The 20,436-nt window shown below is 37.2% G+C and overlaps 1 protein-coding gene across 1 annotated transcript in view; it reads right to left on the minus strand.

Annotated features, from left to right (window-relative positions):
- Positions 1 to 20,436, minus strand: part of LOC117323158 (nesprin-1-like) — a 180,777-nt gene that overhangs the window by 129,085 nt on the left and 31,256 nt on the right. The window contains 27 exon segments of the mRNA XM_033878197.1: positions 623 to 787; positions 1,004 to 1,156; positions 1,363 to 1,686; positions 1,931 to 2,095; positions 2,470 to 2,622; positions 2,804 to 2,949; positions 3,062 to 3,242; positions 3,629 to 3,793; positions 4,257 to 4,409; positions 4,974 to 5,465; positions 5,875 to 6,186; positions 6,392 to 6,556; positions 9,178 to 9,186; positions 9,495 to 9,521; positions 10,228 to 10,392; positions 11,230 to 11,382; positions 11,538 to 11,864; positions 12,356 to 12,520; positions 12,927 to 13,079; positions 16,272 to 16,334; positions 17,138 to 17,461; positions 17,698 to 17,862; positions 18,132 to 18,284; positions 18,404 to 18,730; positions 19,056 to 19,220; positions 19,558 to 19,710; positions 19,910 to 20,233. Coding sequence (XP_033734088.1) covers positions 623 to 787; positions 1,004 to 1,156; positions 1,363 to 1,686; positions 1,931 to 2,095; positions 2,470 to 2,622; positions 2,804 to 2,949; positions 3,062 to 3,242; positions 3,629 to 3,793; positions 4,257 to 4,409; positions 4,974 to 5,465; positions 5,875 to 6,186; positions 6,392 to 6,556; positions 9,178 to 9,186; positions 9,495 to 9,521; positions 10,228 to 10,392; positions 11,230 to 11,382; positions 11,538 to 11,864; positions 12,356 to 12,520; positions 12,927 to 13,079; positions 16,272 to 16,334; positions 17,138 to 17,461; positions 17,698 to 17,862; positions 18,132 to 18,284; positions 18,404 to 18,730; positions 19,056 to 19,220; positions 19,558 to 19,710; positions 19,910 to 20,233 — 5,247 coding nt within the window.

Below are 20,436 nucleotides of genomic sequence, written 5' to 3' on the forward strand. Positions count from 1 at the left end.
GACTGTGAAAACTACAGGGGTACTCTTATTTATCGTATGCACTGTAGATTTATCCATTACACATGTTAATTCATTGATATAAAAGTTGTGACCAGCACGACGACTGCAGACTTGTTTCCGTACTGTATACAAAATGGCGGCCTGTGTTAGATTAGGTAGCAGTCAGCTTACTAGTCAATCGTATTATAATTGAGCTTAATTAGCTTTGTATGTTCGTGGACAGATACCACAAGTGATCATACCTGCGTGAAAAACACAAGGTAATTGAGGGTAGGATTAATTATTTTGTTGGTACAACAGCGTAGATGGGACCTAGATGGGACCGCTACAATTTGCAAGCTGACTAGGCCTGTGGCGGTATAATGTAAACAACCTGTCAATCCAATGTGTCAAATCTGACCGGTGATTCCAATTAAATGTGGTACATTGTAAATAAGCTTTCATAAGTTACAAATTCCTATCATCTTATGCTTTAGAATTCATCTACCGCTCAGTTGAAAATTGAAAAAAAAATTGTTAATTTCTTTTTTTTTGAAAATGAACCTCAAAAACGTACCTGCGCACTATACCCGAATATTTACGGTATTTTTGTGTAAAGTTAGTTTGAAGTAGTTGTAAATACCTTGGCTCTTTCAATCTTGGTGATGATGACAGATTTCTCGCCAAATGTGTCTGAGCATGTTGCCAGTTTTTCCCGTGCGGTTCGTAGCCAGGACAGGAAGCCATTACATGAGTCGTGGTAGGCCTGGTGCTGGGCAACGCACTGCTCTGCCTTCGCCAACAGTTCCTGTGAGGATCAGGGAATCATTAGACCAGCATGAAAAGGAACTCAAGATAATACTCAGCTACCCAGCCCCAAACTAATTTCTGTAACACTATGACTAACCTCTATATCACTATCTCTAGCCCCAAAACTAACTTCTATATCAAAAAGAAATTTTGAAGAATTTTCTGTCATTGTGCCCTTCATTCTTGCCCTTCTGGGCTTTAAAACCTTGCTTACCTGGGCCTGATCTTTGATAGCGCCATATTTGGTGACTATGTTGGATGTATCGGTGGATGCCTTGCTGACCGGACTTTTGGTGGACAGGTCAGTGGCCTTTACTCCAATAGACTCAATCATCTGTTCATATGATATCACATCCTGGTAGAGTCCCTGTAAACCAAAACATGGTCAATTGTACATCTATACCTCTACAAAACAATTTTTCATCACAGTGAATCTTTACATAAAACCGAGTAAACTACATCTACAAAACAAGTTTTCATCACAGGGAAATAACAAATTAATCTAAATTGAGTCTTCAAATGTTTACATAAAGCCGAGTAAACAAATCACCATTCAGAATCTTTATAAAGTACCTTAAGTCGCTGTAGTTCCGCCTTCTTCTCACCAAGGTCGACCTTGGCCTCAGTCTCTCGGAGACGCTTCTCCATGTCACGTAGCCACTTGTGTATTTTGTCGTAGCTGTCGTTGTAGTCGGTCCACTGTAGAAGACACGACTCTAACATGACCTTTGTATCTGTTATCTCTCCCAACATGTTCTCCCACTCCTGCTGAAGTTGCTGTAGCTCTTTACGAATCATCTCGCGGCCGTCCATTGACGTGTTGGTCATTGTTTTCTCACCCCATGTGTTTGCTGTGTGGATTAGAAGCTGGCCCTCCTCCTTAACTACGACGAACTCCTAACAACAGAATCAAGATGATTTAGAAACTTTAAAGCTCTTTCTAACCATCAGGTATTGGTATATTTTAATTAGCAAATTAGCAAAGGGGAAGGGAGTGGGCAAATGAAAAATAAACAGCCTTCAAAATTTAAGACATTATACACCAGATAACCATGACAACAAACTGTCCTGGGACAGGATACTTTAACATCAAGTTGTTTCTAAGTTTGTTAAACACTTCTAGCCTCGCTATAAAACTTACCTGTAGTTTTTCCAGCTGGCTCTGTATCATGAACTTGTCACCAGAGGTGTCGGCACACACGGACACCTTGTCCCGTGTAGATTGGAGCCAGGTAGCTGCCTCGGTGAAGGTGTCTGCATACTGGGCATGGTCCTGTGTGTACTGTTCGTACCTCTTAAACAGGTCCTGTAAAACGAAATTATGTGTCAGTAATTAAACAGGTCCAAATAACAAACTTGTAACAGTACTTTATTTGTAAATTTAAAAAGAGTCCTGTTGGCCCATATTTTATTCACCTAAAATCCTCAGAAATGGTGGCAAAGATTCTCATTCACAGTAATACTACAACTATATCATGTATGATCCCATTCTGGGCTCTATTTCCAATATCAAGGGAGACAATTGTATCCAAGTCTGTGGTCCTGGTAGGATATGTCAGAATCTATAAAAACCTGCCAGAATTTCTGTACAGGATTTAATATCAAGTTCCTTTAGAGTAAAAAGCAGGAAAATCAGATCTACAATGTAGAAGTGATGGCAGCCATTCAGAGTAAACTGACCTTGGAGGCGGCGATGAGACTTGTGTAGCGGGAACTCATCTGGGTGAGTTGTGATGTCACACGATTGTCTGTCGTAGACTGAAGTAAGGTCTGTGAACGCTCAGCCAGAGCATCAAATGCTGCCTGCTTGTTAAGGATCTCTTCATGGACACCCTGTACACAAAACATTGGATTAGAAAATATGCTTTACAAGTATACAAATCTGACTTCACCATAGAAAGTGAAACAAGATTTTTTTAATCAAAGGCAAATCTATCTAACAGTTGCCATAACTTTGGAAAGTAAGAGAATGAAAACCATAAACGAAGAGGCTTATATATATGTATATACATACATGTTGTTTCTCCACTTGCACGGTTTTATCCTCTAGTGTTGCCTTCAGCTCGGAATCGGCTTTCATGTCAGTCTCCGTGTCTTTAATCCACTGACTTAACTCATTGTACTGTTCCTCATACTTATTCCATTCTTCCAGGAGGCGAGCTGCAAATAACCAAGAAATTAAGATGTTTAAGACGATTGCCATTTCATTGTGACATCAAACCTGATTATCATCACAACATTGTTATGTCAAACTTTTTCTTTGGAATCTTACCGAGGTTTGAATTGAGTTCATCACACTCATTGACAAATCCTTCAAACTCATTCGACAACATGGCTAACTCCTCCTTGATCAGGTCCTGTCCCTGTGCGGACGTCTCTGGTAAGACAATCTCTCCCTTGACTACAGTCAGCTCTAGTTTCTCTTTGCCTGCATCATTGGTGCTGTACACATCCTGTATAAGAGAAATCAGAAACAGGTTATAGTGAGAGAAATCATTGTTAGACTTTAGTGATGCTTACAAACCAGGAGAAATCATAAACTGACTTTAGTGACACTAATAAAAGAGAAATCAGAAGCAGACTTTAGTGATACTTACAAACTAGGAGAAATCAGAAAATGACTTTAGTGACACTTATAAAGGAGAAATCAGAAACAGGCTTTAGTGATGCTTACAAACTAAGAGAAATCAGAAACGGACATTAGTGACACTGATGGAGAAATCAAAAACACACTTTAGTTTACAGAATTTTGGCTCCAAGATATAAATTCCAGAGGGAGAGGTTTCAATGTTTAAGTAATGACCTTCAGTCTTTGTATCACTCGACCTTGACATTGTACCTGTAGTTTATGAAGCTGTGCCTCGATGGCTGTCCGGTCACCTCGTACATCACTACAAGCGTTAAGTCCCTCTATGGCAGTTCCTAACCAATCAGATGTCTCCATGAATGTGTCGCGGTAGGCTTGATGGTCCTTCACATTTTTCTCACACTTCACCAACTGATCCTACAAACAAATCAGAAGCATTAGATACGTACTCACGTACCAAAGTAGACCTGTCGCCCCATTCTGTGACTATATATAGATACACCTAAGTATCCAGTCAATTTATAATGTCAAATTTGTCCATTGTGACATTTTGGCATTTTAAAGTGTTTAGAAGGAGTACACTAGGGCAATTGTAGAATCATTACTTCATAAAGGGCTCAATATTATTCATTACACAGATGTCTATCATGCATTTATCAGGGAAAAACTTAAAAGTACTTTTTTGGAGAATTAAACTTCGTTTACTCCTGTTAATTGAGGACCAATCAAAGAAGCCAACCTAATTCTTACTAAACACATCAGTTAAGTCCTGGAAATCATCTGCATCTTCTAAACACCTTTGGCCATAGATGTAGCTGCATTCATTTTTAATTGACGTTATTAATTTTACTTTAATATTTGTGAAATCACAGTTACCTACCTTTACACGACCAAGAAGGCGTTCATATCGACCAACTTGTCGCCGGATCTGGTTACCGAGATTGGCCTCCTTACTCGTCTGTTTGAGATTCTCTGACTTGTCATTGAGATTGTCAATGGTACTCTGCTGACTGTTCACATTTAACTGGAGAACCTGGTAAAAACACAACAAATCAGTTGATACATTTAACTGGAGAACCTGGTAAACACACAACAAATCAGTTTATACATTTAACTGGAGAACCTGGTAAACACACAACAAATCAGTTGATACATTTAACTGGAGAACCTGGTAAACACACAACAAATCAGTTGATACATTTAACTGGAGAACCTGGTAAACACACAACAAATCAGTTGATACATTTAACTGGAGAACCTGGTAAACACACAACAAATCAGTTGATACATTTAACTGGAGAACCTGGTAAACACACAACAAATCAGTTTATACATTTAACTGGAGAACCTGGTAAACACACAACAAATCAGTTTATACATTTAACTGGAAAAAACACAACAAATCAGTTTATACATTTAACTGGAGAACCTGGTAAACACACAACAAATAAGTTGATACATTTAACTGGAGAACCTGGTAAACACACAACAAATCAGTTTTAAATTAGTTGTTGGTAAGCTTCAGTAATAAATTGCTAATTTTTTTCATGTAGTCTTAAGAAGTTTCAATGACCTTGACCCCTGTAAATCCACTGACCTTGACTCTCTCTAATTGTAGTCGTTTCTCCTGCAGTGTATTCTGTTGCTGAGATTCATTCTCCAACTGTTTTTCCAAGTCGGTCAGCCATCGGTCAAGCTGGTCAATACTGTCGTCATACACGGTCCACTGGGTCAGCGTGCCGTCGAGTTTGGTCTTGAGGTCGTTCAGGTCCCCTGACAAGGCGTCATACTCCGCCTGAAGTCCCTGCATCTCTCGCCTCATGTTGTCACGTCCTGGCACGGACGTATTGGGCAGTACAATCTGGAGGTTGTCCAGGGCGATCTGGAGCATGTGTAGTCCTTCCTCCTTGTCACCCATAAGTTCCTGGACATCACCAAGACGCCCCTGGACAGCCTGACGATCACCACTGATATCAGAATGGGCCTGGAGCTTCTTTCTCATCTCGTTCAGCCAAGACTTACATTGGCTGAACGAAGATGTGTAGGCCTGATGGTCAAGTACATACTGCTCCCAGCGACGACACAACTCCTAAAATTATCAAAAACCAACAAGGATTAGCTGAAAGGAACTTAGCTAATATAAACATTCTCAATTTGTAATTTTTTTATTAATTTTGCTTGGTAAAACTTTCAGTTCCATTTTTAGGTTCATAATTTTTCACCAGATTATAAAATACTGACCTTGACATAAATAATTACTATTAAACACTGACACCGATGTTGGCTATGAAACACTGACCTTGAAATTGACTTCTAAACACTGACCTTGACATTGATGTTGACTATTAAACACTGACCTTGACATTGACTACTAAACACTGACCATGACTTTGATGTTGACTATTAAACACTGACCTTGACATTGCCAATCAAACACTGACCTTGACATTGATATTGACTATTAACACTGACCTTGACATTGACTACCAAACACTGACCTTGACATTGATGTAGATGGTCTGGTATTTGGTACCCAGCTGGGATGCCTGACTGATCACACGGGTGTCTGTGCTGACACGAACAAGGTCCTGAGCGGCATCACTTAGAGTGTCCACATCACCTTGGTGGTCAATCATCTCCTTATGAAGTTTCTTTAGTTTGTCCAGTTGGGACTGTTTGTCCTTCAATGTGGCCTTGAGCTCAGTATCGCGAACTTTGACCTCCATTTCTTTAAGCCAGGCTGACACCTTCTCCTGCCAGGCATCAAACTCCTTCCATTGGTCCATACAGCTCTCAAGGTCAGACTTGGTCTGTAACGAAGGTAATAGGGTCATAAGGTCATCAGGTCACAGCAGAAAGCAAACTTTTTTACAAATTCTCTCCATATTTCACTCACAATTGCTTTTTTCATGAGAAAGATTTTTGGTGATGTTCTTTTTCAAAATGGCACAGAAGTTTAGGTAGTGTACAGAAAATAATAATTCCCTGGACATGCCACCGAGAATTCAGACATACCTTCTGTAGGGCATTGACGAACGCCTCCCAATCATCCTTCAGAGCGTCTGTTTCTCTCATGACGATGTCTTTACCCTGGGGTGCAGTGTTGGGTAGGACCTTCTCAGACAGACTCACCACATTCTTTACCTTAGGCTCACCCTCCATCTTGGTGGCCACAATGTCCTGTAAAATGTCAGTTTACTACTGAGTATAGCTTTCTATAGGGAATATGGTACAGAATTATAAAAAGCAGATTCTCAATGATATAAATTTAACTGAAAAATCATAAATATAGAAATAACATGCTTTCAACATAATAAAATTATCATTCTTGTGAAAAATAATAAAAAAGCAAGCCAAAGCGGTATCAATTTTGTTTCTACATCTTTTATTCTTTCATCTGGCAAAAAGTATTTCAGGTAAATATCAATTTTTAAATAAAAGGGAAGGCCTGCATTGAACACAAATCTTATCTGAACCAGGAAACCTACCTGGAAATACTCTTATTGCACTTAGTTGTATTCACAGCTGTCATAGCGGTATTTCACTATACATTAAGTCTATAGTAAAACATCTCTCAGACTGCTAATAACAATATCCCAATCCGGAGTTTGTCTATCAAATTTACACTTTTCTCACCAACCCTATCAGAATTTAATTTCAATAAAACAAACCCGTCCAGTAAAAACATGGATGATAAATGATTTTAATTTGGGTACATCCCATCACCAGACTTATTTATCAGTATCACCAGGTAGGTCAATAAATACGGGGAATTCACACACAACTAAACATACGTGCTGATTCTAGACAGTAAAGACCAGGGATGTGTTTCTAATAGGCTATCTACTCAGCCAATCAGAACATCTCATATCTATCCATAGGTTACTCAGCCATTTACTCAGCCAATCAGAACATCTCATACCTATCAATAGGTTACTCAGCCATTTACTCAGCCAATCAGAACATATCATATATATCAATAGGTTACTCAGCCAATCAAAACATCTCATATATATCAATAGGTTACTCAGCCATTTACTCAGCCAATCAGAACATCTCATATCTATCAATAGGTTACTCAGCCAATCAGAACATCTCATAGCTATCAATAGGTTACTCAGCCAATCAGAACATCTCATATCTATCAATAGGTTACTTAGCCAATCAGAACATCTCATATCTATCAATAGACTACTCAGCCAATCAGAACATGCATCTCATATTTATCAGTAGTTTTTTTTTAATTCTTTATTTTTTACTTTCAAAATCTAGCTTAATGGAGTCAATCAACTTAAAAAAATATCATATCAAATATAACACAACATAAGTACAACACCAGTACAAATGATCTGTATTTTTATCAGAAAATCCTTAAAGTGATGTAGAATATTTGTTTCAACACTATTTAATACAGACCTTGAGATAAATCAAAATCTGGATCATTTTCTGTGCTGGTGCAAGTTGTGCATACCTTATTTTGTGATTATTTTTTACAAGCTGTGCATTTTGTCTCTCTTTAAGAAGTATATACTTTTGTGAATTACACAAGTCAGCATTCTCTTTTCCCTAAGTGTGAATACCTAGACATATATTTAATCACAAACAAATCTCATGCAATAAAGAAACTAAAGCACAAAAGCCAAACACTTAAACCATGATACCAAATATTTTGTTGTATTTTGAAATTCATTATTTTTTTCATTCACAAAACATGCACATGCATTCTAGCTGTTCACTACAAAAACACCGGGCAATACTTTTCTATAAAAATATCCAAACCTACACACACGTGAATAATTCTACAGTATAAATTGTCTCCTTCTACCCCACAAACCAGTCCCTTAATTAGCCAAGGTATCTGTTGGCAACAGATAGGATTCACACTTCAAACAGGGTAGCCTATGGACACTCCCTACTTACTCGGGATATTTTCTCTATATCTGTGTTCTAGTAAAACAAATGTATCAAAATACACTCTGATGTCCTACTTATACCCAAATGTAGAACTAAAAAGTCTGGATATTATTTTTTTTTTTTTTTTTTTTTTCAAAAATCCAAGATAGCGCTGTTTAAAATATGTAAGATATTATATTCACAAATGCTTAATGGATTTTTTTATTATTTCTTTTATTATTTATTGTTTATTAAGCCAAAGATGCTGAATTATTTTGGCAAGCAAATCTTTAAAAAATATATATCTTGAAGTATCACAACCAGCAGGATTACTGTGGCAAATAATGTTCAGCTATTTAGATAAAAAAAACATAAACAACAGTAACAAAAGCCCAAACTGTCTTCTGCTTCAATTGTTTTTTAAACTCTTAACCATAAAGTCACAAAAAATATATGGATAATTCAATTTCACTGAAAATCAATTAAGTTTTATTTTGAACATTACAACAGTGATGTGAGGTGCTCGAAGACATGCTGTCGTTAGCTGCAACATGTGGCTTTATTTTTTTGTGCAGGTAATTCCACATAAAAATAAATTCCATCATTCCATACCCCAAATCTGAAGTAGGATGTGAATTCCATCTGTCCAATAAAAAATACCAGAATTCCTATAATCTAAGATATATATATACATATACACAGTGTGCCCCTTACCAGGATACAAGGTCTAAACCTTCCAGGATAAGACTTAAAACAAAACACACCTATATTGTCAAGCTTTCCTCTAATATACAGACTCTAAACCAGAGAGAGAAAGACAGGCAGAATTTCTATGGGATTCTGTAGATTTTACGAAGAAAAAATCAAGCCTAATTTATCAAAATAAAAAAAAGGTACTGAACACTTACACAACGACGCTGGAGATTGTTATAGGGGAACAACAACAATAGGTTAGTGTCGGCAAAACACACAATCTAACAGTTTTAACTAATCCTTTTTAATAAAGTATATATTTCATTAAACAATTGAATAAATAAATAGATAAAAAAAAATATCAGTATTGCTTTTTAATCTGCATACCGACATTTTACTATTATGATTATTCATTATTGTTTTTGGTATTTTTCAATATTTGATATTTTCCAAACAGAACATTAGTTGTTAGAAAACAATCATGCAGGAGAACCTCTGTCCATTACAAATCGTAGAGAATAAGAAATCTTACACTTTTTATCAGGCCAGTATAATAACCCTGCAATATGTATCATTTCATTTTAACACATACACAAAGAGACATTTCATTGAAAAACAGCACACGGATAAAATACAAGACATGACAGACTTCCATTGCTTTGGGTATATAGAAAATAAACAAAAGTTAAACACACAAGACCGATGTTTAGCCATATAATTTCACAAAAAAAAATTATGACATAAAACTTAAATTACACAGATAAATATAGTATTTTATTTGTAGAAAGGTTTACGTATATAACTGTAGGGGATCTGTAACTATACCAGTACGGGAATAAATCTGGTTTATCCTTATAATCAAATATGATATTATACCTATATCTTAAATCTATATTAAATACAATTCTCTTTTTTTTTAATACAATTTTATACTATGTACTTTGCACTGTACGAAAACTTAAAAAAAACAACAACAAAAAACAACAATATTTCACCTACATCCTTAATCTATAATTAAATATGATATTTCACCTACATCCTCAATATATCATTAAATATGATATTTCACCTCTATGATCAATAATATAATGGCATACTGCTATACAATAATTCATCTCGATCTTTTTATCTCAATCATCACTATCCTATCATTAATACAATATTTTATCTACACTCTCAATCTGTGATTAAATAAGACAAACACTTGAAAGTCAGACATATAATATATTGTTAATAGTAATAAAGAAATGATTTTTGAGTCTCACCTGGATCTTGTCGAGTCGGTTCTGTATGGTGTGACGATCGCCCGACACATCAGCACACATGGAGAGTTTCTCACGGATACCATTCAGCCATTCTATACAGTTGTTATAAGCGTCATTATACTGTTGATGGTCAGCAACAAATACCTCGTATTGCTGAACATGTTCCTGTGTAAATCAAACATCATTTTATATTAAAATAATTCAATGATTCTTAGGCAGACTGGTACTTAATAATTCAAAGGTTTTTTTTATAACAAACTCAAATTTGAATGCTCTATGACATAGTTAATTACACATTTACAACTTAACCTGATTACAATTAATACTGTACTGCTATGTCTATTGTTATAATACTGCTATGTCTATTGTTATAATCCTGCTATGTCTATTGTTATAATACTGCTATGTCTATTGTTATAATACTGCTATGTCTATTGTTATAATACTATGTCTATTGCTATAATCCTGCTATGTCTATTGTTATAATACTGCTATGTCTATTGTTATAATACTGCTATGTCTATTGTTATAATACTGCTATGTCTACTGTAATCCTGCTATGTCTATTGTTATAACCCTGCTATGTCTATTGTTATAATACTGCTATGTCTATTGTTATACTGCTATGTCTATTGTTATAATACTTCCATGTCTATTGTTGGAATACTGCTATGTCTATTGTTATAATACTGCTATGTCTATTGTTATAATACTGCTATGTCTATTGTTATTATCCTGCTATGTCTATTGTTGGAATACTGCTATGTCTATTGTTATAATACTGCTATGTCTATTGTTATAATACTTCTATGTCTATTGTTATCATACTTCCATGTTTATTGTTTGAATACTGCTATGTCTATTGTTATAATACTATGTCTGTTGTTATAATACTGCTATGTCTGTTGTTATAATACTGCTATGTCTGTTGTTATAATACTGCTATGTCTTTTATGTTGATTTACACCTGATTGACCTGACTTTGGAATCAACGACCCCTACCTTTGAGGAGGAACTGATTTTCTGGTAGCGTGTCCGTGCCTGTGTGACAAACTTGGTGAGTTGTGGGTCACTGCTGCTCTGGACGAGGCTCTGAGCCTTGTCATTGACACTGTCCATCACACGTTGGTACGAAAGTACATCCTGGTGTAGGACCTACAACGAACAACACAATCAGGTCACTTAAAGCCATTTAGTTAAAACCAAAATCTTAAAACTTTTCTTTACTCGAATGATGTACAGGAGAAATTCCACTCCACACCAACCTATTATCAGTTCATTCCACCTAGAGAAATAAGATGTATACATACCTTGTAATTCTGTAACTGACTTTTCTTCTCCTCCAGCGTAGATCGGAGCGGCACTGATCCCTCGAGCTGTGATTCCATCTCTCGAAGCCAGTGCTCAACTTGTCCAAAGCTGTCATCAAATGATGTCCACTGGACAAGTGCCACCTCCATTTTGCGCTGCGCAGCTGAGAGGTCATCGAACAGACTTTCCCAGGTGAGTTTGACCTGTCGCAGTTCTTGTCGTACAACTTCACGGCCGTCTGGAGCTGTATTGGGATACAGCTTCTCTCCTGCTTCTACAACCTGGTTCAACTTGGTGAAACCCGCATCACGCTCTGTTGCCAATTCCTATAATCGATCAAACACAATTAATATCTAAATTCCAGTAACCATACCGACCATACACAATTTATATCTAAATTCCAGTAACCATACCAACCATACACAATTAATATCTAAATTTCAGTAACCATACCGACCATACACAATTAGTATCTAAATTCCAGTTACCATATCAACCATTCACAATTAATATCTAAAAAAATCAGTTCCTTCTGCAATAAGAACTCTTAGACTAGCTTCATTTAACAAAGCCTAGAAATCCTTAAACATTCTATCAATTTTCACAATGAGGCCATAGAATGATCCGTTCTGGAAAACTGTCTGAGAATACTATTCAATGTGGAAAAGAAAATTAAACTACCGTTCCATATGAAAGAGATTTGTATGACCCTTATGAAACAAGGAAACACTGCCTGACTTTGTACATTAACTACAGGTAAAACTCTTACATTAAGTTCAATGAGGATATTGATACTCAGTATTATTTCTGAACACACCTGGATTTTCTCGAGTCTGTCTTCGAGTTCATTCCTGGAGCCAGTTGTTTCGGCACTTGTTGTGAACTTGTTCTTGGCCTTGTTCAGCCACTGTGTACAGTCAGCATGGCGATCCTTATAATGTTTATGATCCGTCACGTTCTGTTCACATTTCTTAAGTTGGTCCTGTTCGGAAAAAGTTCAAAATCTTAGATATTTTACCATTTTTATGATGAATTCAACATACCTTATAGTCTAAATGCAAGTTCTGGCTATTATTTTTTTTTTACTTTATTACTGCTGTGATAAGGAGGGAGATATTAATTTCAGTGAGTCTCAGTCAACAGGTTCATCTACATACACCTAAAACACAACAAAATAATACAACACCAATGAGATAAACTAAATATCGCAAAACATTTTAAGTCAACATTTTATCCCAACTCCATTACTGCTGAGCATCTGAAGAAAGACACAAGATTCATCCAGACTTGTAACATGAGATTATCGTTTCGGTAAGCTCTGACCTATTTCTTATATAACAGATACTGTCTTTCCAAAATATGTCTACACCAAAATCTAAGATACATACCTTGACGTTTTGTTGGAGAGTCTGGTAGCGCGACATGAGCTGAGAGACTGACGTCCCCACGCGGGCCTCTCCCGTCAGCTGCTGTAGCGTCTGTGCTTCGTCAGAAAAGTGATCCATTTCTCGTTGGTGAGCCCTCACTTCTGTCATCAGAGCCTGTAAAATAGTCCCTCAGTAATCAGAAGAGTGGCAGGAAGTGGCATGATGCAGCCCTTTCAACAAATCATCCCTACTTTCATCTACATATTCTCAGATTTCTTATCAGAAAGAAAATTTGAAGAAATATTTCTGATGTGTTGTAAGTCATGAAATCTAAAATTCAATCAGAGAGTTTTGTTTGGGGTTTTTTTTTCAAGCAAATATCTAAATTTACACAAAGGAAATGACAATGACAGAGAATGTCCTTTGAGAACATTTATTTCAAGTCTCATGTTTACAGAATTTGTGGTTTGTTTAACTTAGTACATGCAAACTTTAGTCAATTAAGTTGACTATTGTAGTGCTCGTCTCCTCATGCTCAGATCTCAACTCCTTAAAGTAATCTCCAAGGCAAATACTTGTGAATTATCATCAAATGTATGCCAGAAAATGTGGCAGCTTGGCTGATAATTAGGAAAATTGATGGTTAAATTCTGTTCCTATTACAATATATAATTTTCTCTTTCCCAGATTGAGATAATCTTCACAACATATACAAAAGAGACATTTTATTGAAAACTATTCATTTACTAAGTTGTCACACCCACAGATCATATCTGGTCATAATATACTAACTTCTGTCACACCCACAGACCATATCTGGTTATAATGTATAAACTTCTGTCACACCCACAGACCATATCTGGTCATAATATACTAACTTCTGTCACACCCACAGACCATAACTGGTTATAATGTACTAACTTCTGTCACACCCACAGACCATATCTGGTCATAATGTACTAACTTCTGTCACACCCACAGACCATATCTGGTTATAATGTACTAACTTCTGTCACACCCACAGACCATATCTGGTCATAATATACTAACTTCTGTCACACCCACAGACCATAACTGGTTATAATATACTAACTTCTGTCACACCCACAGACCATATCTGGTCATAATATACTAACTTCTGTCACACCCACAGACCATATCTGGTTATAATGTACTAACTTCTGTCACACCCACAGACCATATCTGGTCATAATGTACTAACTTCTGTCACACCCACAGACCATAACTGGTCATAATGTACTTACTTCTGTCACACCCACAGACCATATCTGGTTATAATGTACTAACTTCTGTCACACCCACAGACCATATCTGGTTATAATGTACTAACTTCTGTCACACCCACAGACCATATCTGGTTATAATGTACTAACTTCTGTCACACCCACAGACCATAACTGGTTATAATGTACTAACTTCTGTCACACCCACAGACCATAACTGGTTATAATGTACTAACTTCTGTCACACCCACAGACCATATCTGGTTATAATGTACTAACTTCTGTCACACCCACAGACCATAACTGGTTATAATGTACTAACTTCTGTCACACCCACAGACCATAACTGGTTATAATGTACTAACTTCTGTCACACCCACAGACCATAACTGGTTATAATGTACTAACTTCTGTCACACCCACAGACCATATCTGGTTATAATATACTAACTTCTGTCACACCCACAGACCATAACTGGTCATAATGTACTTACTTCTGTCACACCCACAGACCATAACTGGTTATAATGTACTAACTTCTGTCACACCCACAGACCATAACTGGTTATAATATACTAACTTCTGTCACACCCACAGACCATAACTGGTTATAATGTACTTACTTCTGTCACACCCACAGACCATATCTGGTCATAATATACTAACTTCTGTCACACCCACAGACCATATCTGGTCATAATGTACTAACTTTGGTCAGGCCTAATGACTACATCAGATTCTCTATCACTACATATACCTATAGAAACTGTAGTCACAACAGAAATATTAGTTATCATCTAAATCTCATCTCTCTATCTTACTCTGGATTAATGTCTATCTCTGGTCTTTTGCACCCTTACATTGAAGGCAGATAATAACGGTGAAATGAAGCGCTGCGTCGAGTGTTTAATTTAGAGATAATAACGGTGAAATGAAGCGCTGTGTCGAGTGTTACAGAAGTACAGTGCCATGTAACATCTGATGGCTAACACTGAGGAGACTTTGTAGCTATATACTGATTCTATAATATACAGGAATCATGTTATAAGGATGGTTTACAATTATATCTCAAGTGAAAAAAAAGGCGCGAGACGGACAAACAGACAGACAATTAACCGGGGATCAAATGTACTTCTCTCTATTTCATGTAATAGGGTATAAAATGATACTTAAACATCTGGTATCTTAACTTTGGAATTGTTTTATAACTAACGGTGGTGATACAACACTATCTACACTATATATACAGGCTCCTTGTACAGAAGTATCAGCGACCATTTATCATGGTCTAACAACGAATGTCTTCTAATTTTGAAAAGGAAAATTTGCTGACATTTGTTTTCCTTTCAAAATTAAACCTGATAAATCACAGTATACCTATCTCTAGGATATTAATTTCTATACCTACACATTCCTACAAATTATGATTTAGACAACCTACTTATTTCTAATCAAAGTTCAAACTCCATGCTCAGTGTGACGTCTACAACACGATGCAGCCTTGAATAGTCACCCTTCCTACTGATTTACCATGCACATACAGTCCAGGTCTATAACCAGCATGATGTCAAATGAGTGACGGTTGTGATGACTTCATTCATTATCAAATTATCGTGAGTTACTGGTGTTTCCTGACACATCACTTAATATTCAGGACTCTCTTAGCAAATTCTTCAATTTTCATTAAAAAAAAAAAAAAACTTTTCCTTCCTTCCTTCGAACTCTTTAGCTTCCATTTTGTTTCAGTTCTAAAGATCTTCTGGGATTAATATCAATAATACTCAGCTTCCAATACAAACATATGATCTAGGTCTAAAGAACAATGTATCAAAAAGGGTATTTCTCAAAATAATGGATGACAAAAAGCAGAAATGAAAAGAAAAAGCATGCTACAAGAAGGCTGATGATATGATACGGTAGGAATATTCTGTTAAGCAATGAGCAAGCGGATGAGTAATGAGGAATGTTCCGAGAAACGATGAGTAAGCGGACGAGTAATGAATACATGTCATATGATAAATGTGTGGCTGGAACGAAACAAAAACTGAAATAAATCTATACAACAATAACAAACTGTAAATAAATCCAACACCAAGATTCAGTTTAAGCTATAGAGTCTTACACATTCCAGAGAAACAAACTGGTCCATCTCCAGGTGGAACTCGGAGATTTCCGTGGCCTTTTCCTGGAAAGTTATTACACATTCATGGGGAATAGATAATATAGAGAAATATCCCGGACAGTCTCCACTCCAGAACACGTTAACAATGATGTTAGATGAATTAACGATCAGTGACCTTATAGAAGACAGAGTGATACAGTATAACACGGAATGTTAGTTGTGTATTAACTTTCAGCTTTCGTCGTTGAAAATTCCAAGAAAATAAATACAATCCTACACATACTTGTGTTTATATCTAAGGTCCAAATGAAGTTATCCAAATAGTTTGAAAGCATGAAAGTAAGTATCCACAAATCAATATTTCATGTTATACAGTTTAGAGTATAGTGAGGTCATACACATGTTCATAGTTACAAAGGTCAAAGTTCATTAATCAGTATATATACTAAGAGTGTGCATCATGACAACATGTTTTAATAGTTCTAATAGAAATAGTAAAATGATGGATATTTCAAATAGGAAATGGTGAAATTCTGTTAATATGTGAATTAAGAGAGAGTGTTGATCAACAGATGAATGGTGAGAATAGTTTTGTACAAGCTCCCCTGGGTCCTTAAGACCAGGCTAACACTATTGAAGCCAATTAAGGTCAACCTTGTCATCTTAGTTCAGTAAAGGTAACTGACAGATATGATAGATGATTAGATACTTACTTTAAAACAACCTTTAAGAACATTATCACACATCTATTAATATCAAATCACTTCTATGTTATCACAGTGAACTATAACCCCTCGACCTTGAACTATAAACCCTCAACCTTAAACTATAACCCTTCGTCTATCACACCTCAGGTATTAACTCACCTGGAACTTTTGAAGTTGGAGTTGTTTATCATCACACGATGACTTGAGCGGACAATCTTTAACTTTCTTTTCCATGTCCTTGACCCAGTGTGAGATTCGGTCGTAATGTTCCTCGTATTTGCCCCACTGCTGAACGGCACGCTCAAGCCCGTCGTGGAGACCCTTAATCTGGGATGTATAGTTGTCCCAGTCCATTTTCAACATGTCCATTTCCTGTTGTACTCCCTGGCGGCCCTTCAGGGCAGTGGTTTCCATGGTAGTAGCCGCTAACTCCTCACACACACCGATCTTAGCAGTGCCTTCTGGGATTGAAGCCAGCAGTTCCTGGAGATAGAAAGTGAGTATTAGATGTTGTGTCTTATATACTGTCAACAGCGAAATTTGTCAACCAATCAAGGCATTTAGTATTGCTGGATGTTTGTGAAATAAGGACGAAAGGAGTTATATAATTAAACATATCTCTGCCCTCTACAACTTTAACCTTATATAGAGGGTCCCTCACTGTTATTGATGTAACTACTTTAATAAGATAATATACTCCTCTTTGTGAGATAACATACCTGGACTCTGTCAAGTTTATTGTTGAGGGTGTGTCTGTCGCCGGACGTGTCTGAACACATGCTGACTCGATCCTTCATCAGGGTGAGCCAGTCCACAGCGGCCTGTATCGAGTCCTGGTACTGCTGGTGGTCCACCACGTTCTGCTCCGACTGTTGGATTATAGCCTAGCAACAGGAAAGGTAACATGGTAAACACATGGACAAGATAGCGCCCCAGTAATACAGAGTGGGAAGCACTGAGATATCTGTTACCGGTTAAAGTAGAACAGCAGATATTATATAACCATATAAAATCTAGAGTTTAATACACAACAAATATTTTCTGCAAAACCTATCATTAAAAACATGACAAAATTGATACATAAATGACACAAATCAATTTTGAATTTCAACCATTTTAAAAGAGCTCACAGATCATGGACAGAAAATCATACCTTTGAGCTGGTGGTGAGATTTTCGTATCGTGAGTTGATATCGGTGATAAAAGTCTTGACCTCCGGATTGGATGTACTCTGGAGGACTCCCTGTGCCTTCTCTACCACGGAGTCGACAAGGCGTTGGTGAGATAAAACGTCCTGTAGCAGGGCCTGTAATTACAAAACAGTACGTTTTCAACAAGAGAAAGTTGTAATTTCCACCTTCCGTAATTCTACACTTACTCAAACAGTCTGAAGTTTGGTATGTACCTCCATAATTCTACACTTACACGAACAGTCTGAAGTTTGGTGCGCTTTTCCTGTAATGTATTTTTGAGGTCCACATCAGACGTCAATGCTGTCTCAGTATCCAACATCCAGCGGAGGAGTTGGTCCTGGCCATCAGCATATGATGTCCATTGCATCATGTAGGACTCAACACGGCGCTGGGCGTCGTTGAGATTGTTAAATAGTCTATCCCATTCTTCTTTGGCGAGGCGTAATTCCTGGCGGACTTTCTCCCTTCCTGTGGAAGCTGTGTCAGGATAAAGACGCTCGCCAGATTCAATGGTAGAGTTCAGTCTCTGGAGGCCATGATCCTTCTCTGCTAGTAACATCTGGAAATCAGGAGTAATTTTGAAACTTAAACATATGTGTCATTGGTAGAGGAACTAACACATCTAAAAGTTATTATCACATTCTTAAATTAGCTTACAGTAAATGTACATATTTTAGCAGTAGTCTTATTCTAGTACTTTTTCACAATGAGGTTTTTTCGGTAAAATTATCATTGTGCCAATCGCAGTTTCTACATACTGTTTTTAGGATAAGTTATATTGGTAATCAGTTTTAATTCAATTATAAGATAAATATATGAGCGCACCAAAATAAGAGACGCCCTGAGTGGTCAGTGAGGCTACAAGTGGTCAGCGAGTTACCTACCTGGATCATAACTCGTCTCTCCTCCATCGAGTCCTGGTCAGCAGCTGGACGTTGACAGGCGTCTAGCTTCTCTGTTGCCTGTGCCAGCCATGTTTTGTACTCCTGGTGACGATTGTCGTAACCTTGGTGATCCTGTACATACTTCTCCCACTTTGTGATGAGGTCCTGTAAAGGTCAAAGTTTAGAGCTATATATAGTCCACACAAACAAGTGCTATCAGCATTGATTATTACAGACAGCTATGGACACAAGAAAGGAGGAAATATCTGGTTCCAAGCTTCTAACAGATGGACAAGAAAAAGTCCTCTTAAATCATTACCGAAAGTTTCCACTCATCAACAAGAGGAGGTTATGGTGTCTTATAGCCAGTGGCATAAGCTTATCTTGACCAATAAGAAGATCCAGTTAGAGAAGACCTAGATATCAATTGGTCAGTTTTGATAGCTTACCTTGACGAGCGAGAGAAGACCTAGATATCAATTGGTCAGTTTCGATAGCTTACCTTGACGAGCGAGAGAAGGCCTCTGTATCGATTGGTCAGTTGAGATACTTGTGTACTTAGTCTTGCATCTGCACTGGTATGCATCAGATTCTGAGCGTCGTCAGTAAAGCGGTCAATCTCAGGTTGGTGGGTGAGGATTTCCTCACGTTGTCTCTGTAACAGGTGTTTATAGTGAGTCGCGGCAGCAAAGAACATAAGTTTTAATGAAGCTTTAGGAGTTAAATAGGAAATACTCCAGACAACAAATAATTGTATGCACTCAACTTATGATTGTAATGAAAACTTTTCAGTTCATATTATTTTTCAGATAATCAACTCTTTAAATCATCATCAAATATCTAAGACCACCTACCTTGAACTTCTCCACCTGGGCTTGTTTCTCTTTCAGTGTCGACTTGAGTTCGTAATTTTTGACTTGTAGTTCAATGTCCTTGAGCCAAGCATTACATGCACCAAATTTGCCCTCAAAGTCGCCCCACTGTACGAGAGCATTGCCGAGATCTTCCTCGGCCTGTGACATCAAGGCTAGGTAATCCTCCCAGTCTCCCTGGAGATGGTCCATCTCGCGTCGTAGGACCTCACGACCGGGCTGGCTAGTCTTTCGAGCTGATTTCTCACAGAGCTCTTTGGTAGCTTTAAGTTTGTGGTCACCATCTTCAACTTTCTCAGAAAACTCCTGGAAGGATCAGAAATAACAAATAAATTATACATTCAAAATGAAGTCTCTGTCAAACAGTCATGCTCCTATTACTATGGAAAGGAACTTGGTGTTATGGTGTCAACATGAAACACATTTGTTGAAGGGTTCTCAAGATATGTCATAGATGTGGTAAGGATGGGACAGGACAGAGATGCACAGGTAAAACTATATCTCCCATC

The sequence above is a fragment of the Pecten maximus genome, chromosome 3 (assembly GCF_902652985.1).
Source record: "Pecten maximus chromosome 3, xPecMax1.1, whole genome shotgun sequence".
NCBI lineage: Eukaryota > Metazoa > Mollusca > Bivalvia > Pectinida > Pectinidae > Pecten > Pecten maximus.